The 16,764-nt window shown below is 39.6% G+C and overlaps 1 protein-coding gene across 1 annotated transcript in view; it reads left to right on the top strand.

The window, feature by feature from the left end:
* Positions 1–16,764, top strand: part of LOC103389473 (dystrophin) — a 159,323-nt gene that overhangs the window by 136,013 nt on the left and 6,546 nt on the right. Inside the window, 10 exon segments of the mRNA XM_025062208.1 lie at positions 6,477–6,538; positions 6,696–6,770; positions 8,151–8,352; positions 8,451–8,536; positions 8,652–8,809; positions 11,735–11,901; positions 12,906–13,017; positions 13,376–13,512; positions 14,505–14,543; positions 16,062–16,127. Coding sequence (XP_024917976.1) covers positions 6,477–6,538; positions 6,696–6,770; positions 8,151–8,352; positions 8,451–8,536; positions 8,652–8,809; positions 11,735–11,901; positions 12,906–13,017; positions 13,376–13,512; positions 14,505–14,543; positions 16,062–16,127 — 1,104 coding nt within the window.

Raw genomic sequence — 16,764 nt, 5'->3', positions numbered from 1 at the left:
CCTCTCATCAGGAAGGTGAAAAACCTAGTCGGATGGCTCCGTTTGCTCTCAGAAACAGGGATGGGGGAAGGGCATCTCAGCTCCGCCTTGTAAAGCTCAACTGTGTCAATTTTAACTAGAAAGTTAGGTCTAGCTCGGAAGTGCAGGGAGTGTGACTTCAAATTAAAAGCACATAATTACACATAATGCCCTGTACCTTTTAGAAAACGAATCTATGTGCACAAATTATATATATACACGCCCCCAACCTCTTTCTCACACAGACATATATATGTAATTCAAGTTTGTACTTATCAGAGTCTGTATCTTGCAAATAGGACAATAGGAAAATTTGCAACATACACATTTTGAATAAGATTGTTGAAAAATTGACCTTGATTCAATGACATTACCGTTTTAATTGAATGTTTATCGGTACCATACAAACGGTATCAAATTGTATAGAACTACATTATAGTGTAAATCAGGGGTCAGCAACGTGGTGCCCAGGTGTATCTGGTAGCCCCTGTGGATTACCTAAGGTGCCCGCGGGGTATGTTCTAAAGATCCTAGAAGACACTAGTCAACAAGAGTGTCCAAATTGTACTGTTGCTGCTCTTTTTGAATCAGTTACACTTGCAGTGATACTATAAAATGCCTAAATTTCCCGAAGGGAACTCCCGAGGGATTAATAACGTATCAATAATCTATCATCTAGTCAAATGGGTGCAATATTGATAGTAAGAAGCGGGTCTGCTATTGTATGTCCCAGAACTGATTATTATAACATTGTTGGGGAATTCTGTGTCAAACAAGTAGCTCTTAGTATTATTAGGTACCCTTAGCTCTCAGGTTGGGGACTCCTAGTATAAACTATAAGAGAAGCCCCTCACCGCCCAAAATAGAATGCATTAGGTTTTACTTTGAAAGGATAACGGAAGTCGTGTAGTTGTATTCCGGTGCCTGACTCTTGCTTGTATCTCTGTGTCCAGTCTTCCTCTGCAGCCTGAGCACAGATACATACGTTCATAGATTCATACATGCAAATAGAGAGTGGTCACATTGATCGTGGCCCACCGTCTCACCGGTAGCTGCCGGGATTGGCTCGAGCTCGGATAACTGTCTCCAGCGCTGCTTCATTTCGTGGGGATCCGGTATCGGCCGGCGATGCGGGAGCAGCTTCGGAAGTGAGTACTGGGATAGGGGACTGTTGTTGGGGATCGGCTCGAATTGAACATTGCAGCAAATTCAGCTTTGCACCGAGGCGCACGTAGACCCCACATTTCGCATCTCTAGGCGCAGAAGCCGCTGTAGGTTTTACATCGGGACGTTGTAGCACAGGTGTTATCACGTCCTCACTCCTAGGAATACAGCTGTTTTTGTTGATGGTGGCGCAAATATGCGGCTTAATTTAAAACGTGTTGTTTCTGCCATAACGTCAAAGGTGTAGTTTCCCGTTGCAAAGTAAAGCGGGCTAACGTGCACAGGTATATGCGCGCGCACGACAGCGTCTGGTAACCAGGGGAGTGCGTGGACCCCCTTGGACCGTGCGTATCTTACGCCTCGATCTAGATCCAGATCTAGAGCTGCAGCTGTGCCGAAACCAATCTCTGCGATGCATTCCTTTAGTCAGAGCGACGCACGAGTACACAGAGGAGCAGACACGGCACCTCACCGATGGCACCGTGACTGATGCGTGCGTGTGGGGATCGCACCGCAACAGTGATGTGACGCTTAGAACGGTTTTTTGCGTTTGCTCAAATGTGCAAGTGTTGAGCGTAGTGTGTGCGTGAGCGCGTGTGGGAAAGCAAGGAGCAGACGATGCGGTTATACAAATTTGCCACCGGTGTGATTGCCAGCGCGCTTGTGTGTGGGTTGCGTTATTCCTCAATATAACCGATTGATAACAGGATACACATAGACCTGCAGCTTGAAAATGTCACTATTCTAAGCTTAACCATTGTTATTTAATTTTGACTCACCTGCAGATATTCCTAATGACACATGTTGACGTTGCTAACCGTTAGAATACCGTTGCACATGATGGTAACTGTTTGAACATGTGGAGCTTTGTTGAGGACTTGACAAGAAAGCTTCTTTCCTCCTCCTCTTGCAGCTGTCTTGTATCTGTTAAACAGTAGGATTACTGGTTAATTATCTTGTCCAGGCTGAGGATGGTGGATGAAAGTGTCACCCAACACCCACCTCAATGTTTTTTTTTATCTTCTTCATCCCAAACATTCTGGGTTAGTTAGTCATGAACATCCAAGGTACCTGTGTAGATTCACCCAGGTTTTCTTCCAGTCACTAACAACGTTATGGGCTATCATTCAAATCGGAAGAACCCTCTGAAGAGAGCCAGTTGTTTGTGATTAATGTTGATTTTCAAACACAGCAAGTAGCAGTAGATTACATGAGTGTATGTTGTTGTAAATGAACACACTTCCAGACTAAAGAATCTGATAATTGTAGACATACTGTATATTTTGCCAATAGAACATACAGTACATCTGTGCTGTGTCAACATAACGTGGTATTAGGTTTCAATTTAATCCACTCTTGTCTTAATTTTTGGTGTTGCTTGACCTACAAGTTTTATATAACTTTGAGGAGGATAATTTTTGTTACTCATTGTCCAAATATCTGTCTGCTGCTTATCCTAAAATGTAGGGGTAAGAAAATATCAATACACTAGAATATCGCAATGTTCTGTTTCACAATATTGTATCGATGTTCTAAAGCGAAGTATCGATTTCTTTTATTAGCCATTAATATGCAAATATTCATGATGATTCTCTAGTGATTAAAAATGTAGATCCCTCTGTTCCAGTTTTAGTAACCTGATGTTAAGCATGTGACAGCATTGTGTTTACTATGCAGAGTTTTCCTACACACACACAAAAAAAACCCTCAATGAATCATTGTGCCTATAGTACCACAATATATTGTATCATTGCCCGTGTGTCGTGATATGTATCGTATTGGGAGATTCTTGCCAAAACACACTCGGTTTCCTATAATCCCATGTAACAAAAACATACAGCAGTTCATAGTCCTAGGCTTCAAGAATTAAAAGTTATTAGCCTGGACTGGAACCCCTGAAATATATTTAAGAGACCGGTGCTTACACAATCTGTGGTAGACAAGATTTTAATGGTTTTAAAATGAGTGATGAAGTATCAAATGAGCTGTGTAACGACGGAGTAGATGTCCCTGCTGTTCTGTTCCGTTCTGGAAACAAAAGCTATGATAAAATTTATTTCCTTTAAAACACATTAAAATTAACGATGACTGCAAAAAGCTTCTGTGGAAACAATACGACTGTGGTGTTTTCAGACGTGTCAGAATTGGCTTTGTTTCTTGTGGGTGTCAGCATGGTGGTGAGATGGTACAGTGTCTTGGGATTGAAGAGGGGACATTTTCCAAAGTCAAACGATTGCCACGATCTTTACTGCCAGCTGTGCAATCAAACTGTAGCTCATCTCCAAGTGAGCCTTTGTGGAGGCACAACAGGAGAAACTGCAAATAGTCCACAGTAGTAGACACTGTCCTGACTCTTGTGTGTATGTGTGTATGTGTGTGTGTGTTCAGCCTCACGTTCACACACTGCTCACTGTAATTTACCTGTTTGCTAAACTGTTTAAAGCAGGGGTGCCCAGTAGGTAGATTGCAATCACTAAGGGAGTGCTGTTAGATCATGAGCAATAAAATACAATGTTACATGCAATTGTACTTTTAGATGCTAATCAGCAGGACTCGAGTATGGACAATCTAGCTCTTGAGTCATATTGTGCCATACAACTACAGCCATTTAATCAAAGTATGCCAACACAGAGCGTTTTTTTTTTAAGTATGTTGACTGAAGTTTAAAATTAATCACTTTCAGCTTCTCCCTTCAACCCAGAAACTTTCTTGTGGCAGGTGTGAGTCAGACCGCTGAATCTGTCTAGATAGATTGATACTTTGATCTATAGCCCGGTGCTTAAAATATTTTACCTAAGCTGTAGCAAAGCTAACTTTAAGTTAAACGAAGCTATTTTGCAGTATTTATGGTAATTTTTGGGGTGAACTTTTAAAACCTGTTAATTGTCTCACTCTATCTAAGATGATCTTTTTTCTGCAAGTATTTCTCACTCTAAGATGATCTTTTTTCTGCAAGTATTTAGTTATTTTTTAGATTTATTCAAATGTTTTGCTGGTATGTCAGAACTGGTTTAGATATTTGATCTGGATTTTTGGCTAGTTATGAGACATTTGTGGCCCCTTTAACTCCTACGTGTTTTTTATGCTTATTCTCTTTGGCTGACGATATCATTAAGCTGACAATTTTGAGTGATGCAGATGCTTCTTTAGCTATTAATGAATAATGTCTGATTTTATTCAATATTTTTCCAATAAATCTTAGCTATTTCTGGCTTACTGTTAACTATTTCTTGCTTGTAATCGAATAAACAATAGTAGTAGTAATAAGTTCAGCCATGTAAGGCAGGCTTTTAGAGCAGATATGAAATGACTAAAGCTTGACATGTAAAGCAGTCCCATAAAACCAGGCCCACTAACAAGGCTGTCATTTTTCTGCCTTAAAGAAGAACCTGTCATGTCATAAAGCTTTTGGTCGCCTGTCAGCATCAGGTATGTTAGCAAACCAAAGACGTCAGATTTAATAATGACTCTGAATTCAAAAGGGTCAGAAAATAAATACCTTCTCCATAATTCATGTGTTGACAGGACGTCAGACTGAGATCTGGAGGCAGCTGTTTACAGTTGTTGACTCACACAGACTAAGAGAGGCAGAGAATTCATTCTTATCTCAGTTTCAAATGCAAAACAATGTCTGTATTAGTCCATTTAACATTATAAATGGTGATGTGCAGTGTTTCGGTAAAGAAATGTGCATTTTTTGTAACAATTTCAGTTCAGCCATTGATAGTAAAGTTAAAAACAATTATTTTAAAAAATGGTTAGTTAAGGTAACAAAAAGCTGTTGAAAAAGAAAAAGCAGTTGACCATCTGTCTCCAAGTGCCTTTCTTTTGAAGAGTACAAGCAGAATGTAATTGGTTCTGTGTAATGAATCAGGTTCTGTTGACATAGCTCTGTCTAAAACCCTGCAGATGAACATGACTTTCCTGCTTTGTTTTCTCTCTCGACATGCACTCTGGTCTGATTCAGAGGCTCAGTGTGCAGAAAATGATCTGCAGCAATAGAGGAAGAGGACGGCACCATCGCGGCCCATGAATCTCTTTCAGTCATTCACTTAAGCAGTTAAATTGACTGCAGTAAAAAATGATACTTTTGTCTCTGTGGAAACTCACTCTTTTTGCTAGTCATCTGATAAGGAAAAGCCAAAATATTGTATCTGTGTGACATAGAACGAGGTTTGTTTTATTGTGTTGCCTTTTGACCAGAGAACCTGCTCACTGCAGGATGATACTGGACAGTTTAGGTCACATGTTGAAGCTTGGAGCTTACATGAGTAGATAGTTAAGGACAGCCATATAAATGGATGTTATTTCTCTTTACTGCTCAGTGTTGCCCACATATTAGCAGTCAGCTAGTTTATAATGTGTAACATCACACAGGGGAACAATTGTTGAAGATTATATACAGTAGTTTGTTATCAAAGTTAACATATCCTGGTGGTGAACAGGCTCGTTGAAGATTATATAAAGTAGTTTGTTATCAGTTAAAAGTTATAAGTTAACATATCCTGGTTAACATATCCTGGTGGTGAACAGGCTCTAAACTGGAAGATATTTATCATATTGACAAAAGTCTTATGTGCACACAGTCTCTTAAAAACAAGTATCATCTGTGAGGTGGGTCAGGACCGCAGTCATTCAAAAGACTACTCATTACCATCTGACAAAGAAAGTGGGAACCAGTTCAAACCATATCAAGCATCTGTGTTGTGTTTGGAAAAACCCTGAGCTGTCAGCAGGCAGCTGGCACATTAGCATCAACTGCACAGTAAAATAGTGTCCACTGCCAGCTAGCTTTCCATAGCACTTACAAAAAGTCTTTTGTCATTTCAGGTGTTTGCCTTTTTCATTTAGACAGTCAACTAGTAACAGAAATACTGAACATTGGCCCAAAGAAATCCTATCATAAGTACCTGTGCTCAAGAGGAACATAATTCATTATTTTATTACTGAACAAATCCTATCATAAGTACCTGTGCCCAAGAGGAACATAATTCATTATTTTATTTTTGTATCTTAGTGCAATCACTGATTATTATTTTACCAGCTCTTCCAAATGTTTCTGGCAGCACCAGGAACTACAACTATTATTTCCTGGTGCCAACAGAACACAGAGTTTTATTAGAGTTACTGAATCACCATCTGTTGAAGGGAAGAAATGTATTTTTAAAAGACAAATATAAACAGTAGAACTAATATTAGAACTTGAAGTACCTCAGAATTTCAAGTCTTCAAGCGAACACCAAACATTGACCTACTTCCAATTTCAACTTTTTGTCTCCTCTGTTTTCTTCCAGTCACCAGACCCAGACAACATGCTGGGATCATCCAAAAATGGCCGAGCTGTACCAGTCTCTGGGTAAGGGCAAACGTGCGATTCTCCATAAGTACATTTCATATTGAAAAATGTGATGCAAAAAGAATTATGTATTGGATGTATTACAAGGCAATTGAGTGTCGTACTGTTTTTACGTTGATTGAGAAGTCACTACGTTCATTTTTCTTGCCCTCCACAGCCGACCTAAACAACGTTCGATTCTCAGCCTACCGAACGGCAATGAAGCTGAGACGCCTGCAGAAGGCTCTCTGTCGTAAGTACTTACATCATAATTATCAATATAATGAAGATACATACTAATACAAAGTAGTATAAAAGACTACCTATGTATACAAAACCATAAAAAGACCCAAAGGTCCTGTATTTAAATCAGCATTTATTCTCCCATCATGGAAAGATGGTGAGCCACCGTCTAATTTATCCATTTATCCCTTTTTTTGGCTGGACATCTAACTGTTAAATAGAGCTTGAATAACTAAAGACTCACAGGATGTAGAGAACAATAACCTGGATCAAGAGAGTCGACGTTGACATTTAGCCAGAAATACCTTACAGTTAGCCATGGAGCTAAAATGGGCAATAGTTGGTTAAACCTAGGTTGCTCCTAGATCAGAAGAATCTAAAGGTTACTCAAGGAGAAACCTAGAAGTAGGCTCAGAGATGGCTCCAACATAGTTACAAAGTTAATGTGATTGCTCATGGTGCAGTGGTGCAGTGGATGTGATTACATAAATGTTAGTTGACTAGTGCTTTTTGATTCAGTGACGCCCCCTACATGTATTACAGCTAGTTCTGTATCATGAGTGCTGCTCCTACACATCCTCAATCCTCTCCATCTTTCACCTCCAGCCGTCTCTCTTGCTTTCCATGTCCTCCATTGTCTCCTTCTCACTGAGCTTCATCCTATTATGTTTGTACTTCTATAGCACATTACATACAGTGGGTCTGTTCATATGTGTGTGCATCAGTAGTAGAGCAGTGCCACCCACCAGCTGCTGTGTGAGCCTTGTTTTTAAGGCCCGCTGCTGGCCGCAGTCGTATACTGTACTGCAGTACAGAAGTTCTGTTACAGATAAATGTTCTTTAACTAAAAAAAGGTCATGCTGCAGAAAACACTGCATCTTTTCACAACCATTGGTTTCACAACCAGCTGCATAATTAGCCAGGGCTTTAAACAAAATGACATTGCAATGTCACTTTTTATTCTTGGAATTTTCTTTTCTTCTTTGTCCTTAACACACCCGAAATATATACTTAATATCTTAATATCTTTACTCCAACTTCATTTTGCTAATATACTCAAAATTATTATTATTATTATTATTGGTTCATTTTCTTTGCTTTTATTTATTTTCTAGTGATTGCAAATGTAGCTCACTCTCTTCAAATTATAGTAACCTGATATCAGGCATGTGACATCATTGTGTGTTTACTATGCTGACAGTTTTCCTACAATTAAGAAAAATAGTCAATGCATCATTGTGCCCATACTATCACAATATATTGTATGGTTGCCCCTGTATGGTGATTCATGTGGTGTCGCCAGATTCTGGGAATTTAACTACTACTACACTGATGTGGAGTGTGTATATATAACAAAGTCTCTGCTCTCTCTGTCTTTCCATGTCTCCAGTGGATCTGATGAGTATGCCAATGGCATGCGAGGTCTTTGATCAACACGGTCTTAAACAGAATGAGCAGCTGCTCGACATACCACAGCTGGTCACCTGTCTGACCAGTTTGTACCAGCGGCTGGAGCAGAGCCATGCCCACCTGGTTAATGTCCCGCTGTGCGTGGACATGTGTCTCAACTGGCTGCTCAACGTCTACGACACGTATGTAGACTGCATCCACACACGAGGGGAAGATATTTTGTGTCAGTGTTCAATGTGACACGTCCTGTCATTACTGTGTTGTTGTTGTTGTGTGTTAGTGGCCGCACTGGAAAAATTCGAACCTTGTCTTTCAAAACTGGAGTCATCTCGCTCTGCAAAGCTCACCTGGAAGATAAATATAGATGTAAGTGTTCCTGTTTAATGTTGACTGTGTAAAATTACAGCACATTTGAATCCAATTTGGTGTTTTCCACCAGCTTTCAACTAAAAATCTGCAACTTTTTCCTGGTCCCCTCCAGTCTTGTTTCGACAGGTTGCCAGTGCTACCGGTTTCTGTGACCAGCGTCGCCTGGGCCTCCTGCTCCACGACTCCATCCAGATACCCCGACAGCTTGGGGAGGTTGCCTCCTTTGGTGGTTCCAATATTGAGCCTTCCGTCCGCAGTTGTTTCCAGTTTGTGAGTCTCTGATAAAAACATGCTTTGAACCAATGCTTTTTTTTAGTCGTGGTCAGATCTGAAACCCAGGATCAGTACTAGTCAAAATGTCAGGTTCAGACACAGATGATTGTTTAACACCTCAGTGCAGCTTATGCTGGTTATTTCAGAGCTCAGGTCTTACATTTTCTAGTAAAGAAACACTTGATTTCAAACTTTGTTTCTTAGGCTTTTCCTTCTGCCACTCTGCTGCTGGCCACGTTATATCTATAAATATATATGACTGTATATAAATAAAAACAGCACTGCAGCAGTGGAGCTGATTTTCAGTACAGTTTACATGAGACATTTTTAACATCCATTGAGCCTAACAGTGGTGTGTAGATTGTACACAGTGCAGCCTTATTTTCATGGAATATAATAAGATCTCTAATCATTTATTGTGATTTAGCAGCATTGTAGAACACATAGCTTTCATGCACTGGTTGCTAATAAGTAGAAGGTATGACTCATGACTAAAATATTTTATTATAATTTTAGTCTGTTAATCTCAGAGGCACACAGCCAGTGTTGACACGGAGCTCAAATGTGCAAACTGCTGGCAGCCACCACACACTCTGTGCGTCAACAAAGACTGGTCAGGCTCAAATTGATTTTGGAACTTTGGCCTGTTTAGCCAATGAGCCAGCGTTCTCATTTGCATAAATGAATTAAGTCCTGCTTTCTTTACTCATTATTTAAAAGCCCTGTCTTATCTTCTACCTTTAGCTTTTCTCCCCTATTGGAAACCAACTCCCAGGCTGTAAAACACACTGTGCAGCTAGTTCAATATTTCTTGATCCAGAACTGTGCCATTGTTTAAGGAGCTCTGCTGGTAGAGTTACTGTATGTGTCTGTACCTCAAACATCCACTCTTCACAGAAAAAACCTGAAGTATTTTTCACCCAGAGCTTAGCTGAATGGAAGAGAGACAACATATGGATAAAAGAAAAATGATCGTAAAAATCAGAGAGTGATAAAGTGAATCACAGGGAACGTGGTCTGGCCAAGAGAGTAGGGGGAGAATAACTGCAGCCATCAAGCAAATCATCTCTTAGTGGAATGAAATGTCACTCGAGTGGAAACAAGGATGTTTTTATCTACAACAAATGGAACAGGATGAAGCCTATAAAACTTCACACACCGTGAAAATTCAATATCCTGATCTAATCACTTCTGAAAACCACCGCTAACCAAAAGCCTGCGGTTTCTGTTTCCACTGATTTCAGGAGGTAGCAAAGGATTGCTTTTCCGGTGGTTTTATCACACACATGCCTGCATACACACACACACACACACACTGTTTGGTGAGAACTCTGCCCCAAATGTAGTGGATCTCAAACCTCAAACTTACCTGACAAAAAACAACAACTGATTAAATAAAACTTTTTAAACCATTTTCCTACATATTCTTGAAAGAGGGTTTTGTGGAAATAAAATATTGTTTCCTGAGACAATACGATTCCATATCAAACTATGAAATGTGCAATTATCTTCGTATTCCTACAACAATAGGATTGTTTTTTAAAACAGCTAATTTTAAGTGACAAATCACCATGACGGTGGATTTATATGGGGTATGTCCCTAAAATTAGTTAGGGGGCCATGACACCAGAACATTAGTTGTACTTGCTACATGTTGACCTAAAAAAAAAAAACATCCAGAATTGCGTGTACTCAAAGTTTGATAAATACTGCCCTAATTCTATGTCCCTTTTAGTAGATTTATTAAAAAAATACACCAGTAAAGGTGTAAGAATTAGCTCCTACTCCAGCACTTGAACTAGAAACAGGAATCAGGGACAGTGCCTTCCCACAACCAGGTGGAGATGTACCAGAAACTTTATAATACTGCTACCATGTGTATTCTTCAACACAACATCATACCAGGAGTTTTGTACTACAGTAACTAGTGAAGGACTCAAAGACGGTAACAGGAACTACAGTGTATAATGTAGCTGCTTTTGCTGCAAGCACAAACTGCAGGAGAAAAAGAGGGCAAGGTCACTATGATGACATACTTTAATGTGTTTGTGTATGTGCATATAGAGTGAGAGAGAGGTGGAGGCAGAGCCTGGTGCACCTTGGGAGTTCTCCCAGCAGCCGATCATACAAAAAAGCTATATCAAAGAGGAAGGCTCTAAGTGTAACTTTGAATGTAGAGAGCGTGTCTACCTTCCTAATCTGTGCTGGCAGCTGGTTCCACTGGAGAGGAGCCTCGTAAATAACAGCTCTGCCTCACGTTCCACTCCTAAATCTCTGGAAACCAGGGTTTCGCCCTCTGCATTTTCTACAGTGAAGTGATCTATTAGAGTTGGTAGGATGTTATGAGATCGTAAACAAACGATGGGACCCAGTTATTAGATACTTCATATGAGGAGAGTAGACATTAGTTACAGTATGGGTATCTGACATGAAAAGGTTGTATTGAGCCATCCCAGTGAAGCTAGCACTGGTGTACCGTGGACTCTCTGTGGTTAGCCATAGCCCTGACACAGAGGCTTCTCCACCCACCCTTTTTGGTTCTCCTGGAGGTAGTGCAGCAGAAACACAGCCATGCCACAGTTGCAGGATGAGCCCATTTTGTTGCCTAATGCTGTATGTGAATGTTCCATGGCCAGGTCCAATACCTGTCTTTAAGAGGAGACCTCTTAGTGTTTCTTAAGTTGTCCTTCTGTCCATTCCCCTAAGAGCAGTTTACTCATGATGATGCTGTTTGCCATTAATAACACAGGGGTAATTAGGGCACTCAAACATACAGTACGTGTTATTGTGACCTAGGGATCATATCAGGAACTATACACATTGGTAGAATTTAAGATTTTAATTAATTATTTTAATCCAACTTCAACTTCAACTTCCCAAATCCCCAGGCAAACAACAAACCATTTCACCCCAAATCCCCAGGCAAACAACAAACCAGAGTTGGAGGCCGCCATGTTTCTGGACTGGATGCGACTTGAGCCCCAATCCATCGTGTGGCTGCCGGTGCTACACCGCGTGGCTGCCGCCGAGACTGCCAAGCACCAGGCCAAGTGTAACATCTGTAAAGAGTGTCCCATCATCGGATTCAGGTCAGACAACATGCAACTTTTCTAGTTCTGGGCTAGCTGCTCAGAAAAGACCTTTGAAATGGTATAAGTTAACTTTCACATTTAGAAACCAAAAAAATGCCACGTGGGCCTTAAGAAGTACACGTAGTCCAGACAGTAACACTCTGATGTAGCTGTCTGCAACTTTGCTCCATATGGCTTCATGCATTTGTGAGCATTGGAAAACTTTGGAATTCTCTGTCTTTCTCTGCAGTTTAAACAGCAGCACATTTGAAAGACATATTTATTTAATGCAGCCTGTGCACAGGATTGACACTACTTCAATTACACTACTCTAATCACAGACCTAACAAGGCTAAGACTTATGTCTGTGTAGGCTAAGACTTTGTGAAGAACATCCAGCAAGTGGAAATGTTGAATGTTGAATCAGCATCTTATTTATGAGGGAAAAAAATGTATATGAAATAAAAGAAAATCATGTTGGGCCTCAGGGCAAATCTGGACAAAGACATGTTTGCAAGTCCTGTATGTGGCAAAAGCTTTTAGTTGGTGGTTTTATTCCTAGAGAAGCACATTAACTTCAGCGGTTCTGATAAATAACATCACTCTGTGTCGAGTGTCAAAGAAGCTTTTAAACCAACTTGATTGGCTCGATTTAATTCAGTGGAAAGGCAGTAAAACAGCATGCTGGTATGTAATAATGATGTATGACGGGGTTTTGATGATACCTCTGGAATAATGGTCTGCAGCACAGGAGAATTGGGACCTGTAAAAGAAGGTCTGACTCTTCTTTTGTAGCTCGACTGGAGCAGTAATAACTTAACTTGGTACGAGGCAGAAAGAATTTTAACTGCCTCCAACTCTGGGCAAAAAAAGTCATAAATTTCTTCCATTTGTCTTTTTCTTTCTTCCCGTCTTCTCCTTTCTCTTTCTCCCACAGCTACTTTCTTTTGTTACCTTGCCACCTTGGCTCCGCTGTTGTCCTTGTCTTTTTTATTATTATTATTTTCTTTATCTCTCTCCAGATATCGTAGCCTGAAACATTTCAACTATGACATTTGCCAAAGCTGCTTCTTCTCTGGACGAGTTGCCAAGGGACATAAGATGCAATACCCGATGGTGGAGTACTGCACTCCGGTACGAAGATTTTATCACAGTTCATTTTGATGTATAATACATGTTCTGTTATGAATATTTCTACCACAAACAGTCAACTGAATATAGCTCAAAGATAATAGTCATGAAGCTAAGAGATGCATGTACAGTATATGTGGGGATCATACAGAAATAGGTGAAAGCACCCATTAAATATAAACACACAATTATAGTAGGGAAAAAAAGCTACGTTATCTGTAACCAAGCTGACACAATGTCTTACATTTAGCTAACAAAGAAAAACAAAGTAGACGGAAGGATTAAGTCTGATAAAGCAAATCATGGTGCATGATGGTGTATGAAGCAGCAAAAACAGCACCTTTGTCCCCTCTTTGTGCAGACCACATCAGGGGAGGACGTCAGGGACTTTGCCAAGGTGCTGAAAAACAAATTCAGGACCAAGCGCTACTTTGCCAAACACCCACGGATGGGCTACCTGCCTGTTCAGACCATCTTAGAGGGGGACAATATGGAGACGTGAGTGGTTCTTGTGTGTGGGCGAAATCACACGCACAAACACACACACACACGTACACATAATAAATGACTGTATGTACTCCAATAGTAATGTGATTTTGTGCTTGGCATTAACAGTAAATGTGTGTTGACGTCACATAAGCCTGTTAAGGTTAAACAAATAAAGAAATTAAACTAAATGACATGCCTAGAAATCATGCTAGTACTAACGTTGACTAAGGTTAGACAAAACAGCTGAATGACCTCAGGACTGCACAGACTACTGTATCCACATCCGGACACAAAAATATATTTTAGTGAAACAAAATTTCAACATAGTTACAAAATAAAAGTGAGCATATTTGGCTAAAATAACTTGCTAACCAGAGAGCTACATAAAAATCTTTGAGTTAAAAAAAAAAAACATACTTTTATACAAAAAGTTTTACTAAAACAAGTATTGATTAAGATGACTAAAAGATAATGATAAGAGAATGAAGCGAAACAACATTAACAGAAATATAAAACAAATGAGGAATATAACTCATTAGCTTGTTAGCCTATTTACTAACAAGTTGGAAAATGTGGTTAAAAAATAAGTCCAAACACTAATTCCAAGTTAGAAACAAAATACTTTAAAAATGCCTTAAATTACCTTGGTTGCCTAAGCCAGAAAAAAACTAAAACATTTTCGAAAATCCAAAATGCTCTTACACAGCCAAACAACTAAAATGATCTAAATTTTAGCCTGGAATTGCTATAGGGTGGACTTTGATCATGCTAGCTGTCAACGCAAGGTGTAGACCTGTGTAGGTCAAAAACGGACTTTATAACATATGGACACAGAGTGCAGGCAAGCATGTGTCTATTCTTGTAATTCCAAAACCACATTGTTCACTGTTTGATTTCACAAAACGCGCATTTTGGACAACCTCAGCTCCCATCATGCTTTGCTGTCTGTGCATTGTCCTTCCACTTTCTATGTCATCATTTCACGTTTTTTTGTCTTGCAGTCCCATCACTCTGATCAACTTCTGGCCCGTAGACCATGCGTGAGTACCTGGCTCACACATAAAGATACACGCTTACACACACGCATGCACACAAACTTTAACCATTACCAGTTGGTGTCTCAACCTAACCATAACTAAACTACAATTCACATTTTCATTTAATTTTAGCCAGAGAGAATAATTAGGCTCTGAGAATAATTAGGCTCTGACTTTAAAAGAACTCTGTAGAGTCTGTAAAAAAGCACTAACAATTCCAGATCTGAAGTAACAAAGGGGTTTGATGCAATATTATTATTATTATTATTATTATTATTATTATTATTGTTGTTGTTGTTGTTGTTGCTGTTGTTATAGCTATTGCAGAGTTACCCTGGCTCCAATTGGACCTTATTCTTATCCCATACTAAATCTAGAACCTAAACATACCTAGTGGGGACCTGCTAAATGTGTCCACCAGGACAGTGTCCCTCACAATAATAGTACTTTCCCAAATGTCCCGACCAGTGTAGCTGTACCAGGAACATGTTTAAAACTCCAGTCCATCTGCTTCTTTGATGGTTCGTGTGTTGACTGCATGTCACTGCTTTGTTCTGCTGATATAAACTCCTGTCATTCACTCATATACATCTCATTCAATTTCAAATGTTTTATCTACTATGACAAAAGTCAAGTTCTACAATTAATTTCTCAAGATCAGAACAAAATTTACCAGGTTCTCAATATAAGAAGCTGCTGATGCCACTATGGTATGAACATAATGGGGAAACTGGAAAGTTAGTTCGCAAACTTAGCTTTTTTATTTTATTTTTAATTATAATATTTTGAAGAAATGGGGTCATTAGAAAGGATGATACAAATAGAGCTAAAAGACAAGCAACCTCAGAGTAAAGCACAGAAAAGTTGAAAAGAACACATAAATAGCTACAAGCATAATTTGAAAATAAAACTGCAAAAAGGTGAGTCAATTCAAAAAATAATTGAATTTGTTTTGGCACTGTTTTTTGTTTAAGTAAAGCACAAAAGTAATAAAATAAGGCAAACCACTAAGCTTATGTAGTAATGGAGCAGAATTGTTTAAGATTTGAGATTAAAAAAAGCTACACCAGCCAAAGTAGTAAATAGTTATATTTATTTTCTAAACCATTAACATTTTTAGCGCTGTGATCATCAGCTGGCAGCCTGCAGGCCATATCCCTAAAACTGTCTAATCTGGCTCATGACAGGAATCCAAAATAAACATCCAACAATGTTAGACAAAAATGTGGTCTTGAGAGTCCTGCCGCCGAGGTGTCCTTCTGAAAGAATTCTGGTCGTCCGACAAGTTGGTGGCCCCTGCTGTTTTAGGCTGAGATTCTGATTCCCTGCAGAGATCCACCTCTGAATGTAGTTTGGATCCTTATATACCGGTACCCTCAGCTAGGTGGCAGCTTCTGTCACTCTCAAGATTCTTCTTTCTCACTCCGTGCCTTTTCTGTGCAGTACTGATTTCATCCACTTGGGTTAATGACTTCCTTTCTGATGCCCTCATGAGCTTTTTGTCCTTGTTGACTCTCCCAGGCCTGGATCTTCCCCTCAGCTCTCACACGACGACACACACACTCGCATCGAACACTACGCCAACCGGTAAGAGACTCTCTAGCTGGATATCAAACAGGAGACACGGAGGTAAAGATGCTGCTACCAAAGTGTCACAGACAAAGATCGCTCCTCACAGCGTTCTCAAACACTGGGACTGAAGTTTTTTTTTTAAATAAGGACACCGGGAAAACTTGGGTTCTGGAAATAACATTAGACAGTGATATTTTAGTGATATAAAATATTGGTCTCTGCCCTAAAACCAACCCAGTCTGTTCAGAATGAATGACAGTAAAAAGTCACATCTGGTTAAATGCTAACACTAATGATGTGAACATACTTTTCAGGCACGTGTCATATACATCGTCCACATCAAACTTCTTTGCATTTAATTTTCCCATTCAGATTTGACTGAATATGAAGGCAGACTATAACCATAATCTGACTTGATTTCATCAAAATGACTACAATATTCATGGAAGGCTGTATATGACAGTGTCTAATGAAGGGGCCTGTGCACGGTTGTTTACTGTTCAAAGACAGGAGAGGATATCTTGAGTATCTAGTTTTACCTCCAGGTGGTTAATATTGTAATTACCATTTGGTTTCCGACAGACATATTTAAGATGCTGGGATGATATTTAAACTCTCATTCTTTTTAATGATTCACATTCACACTGAAGGC

This window comes from Cynoglossus semilaevis, chromosome 14, assembly GCF_000523025.1.
Source record: "Cynoglossus semilaevis isolate Cse_v1.0 chromosome 14, Cse_v1.0, whole genome shotgun sequence".
NCBI lineage: Eukaryota > Metazoa > Chordata > Actinopteri > Pleuronectiformes > Cynoglossidae > Cynoglossus > Cynoglossus semilaevis.
Note: the sequence above shows the minus strand (reverse complement) of the source record. Positions and strands in the feature narration are given on the sequence as shown.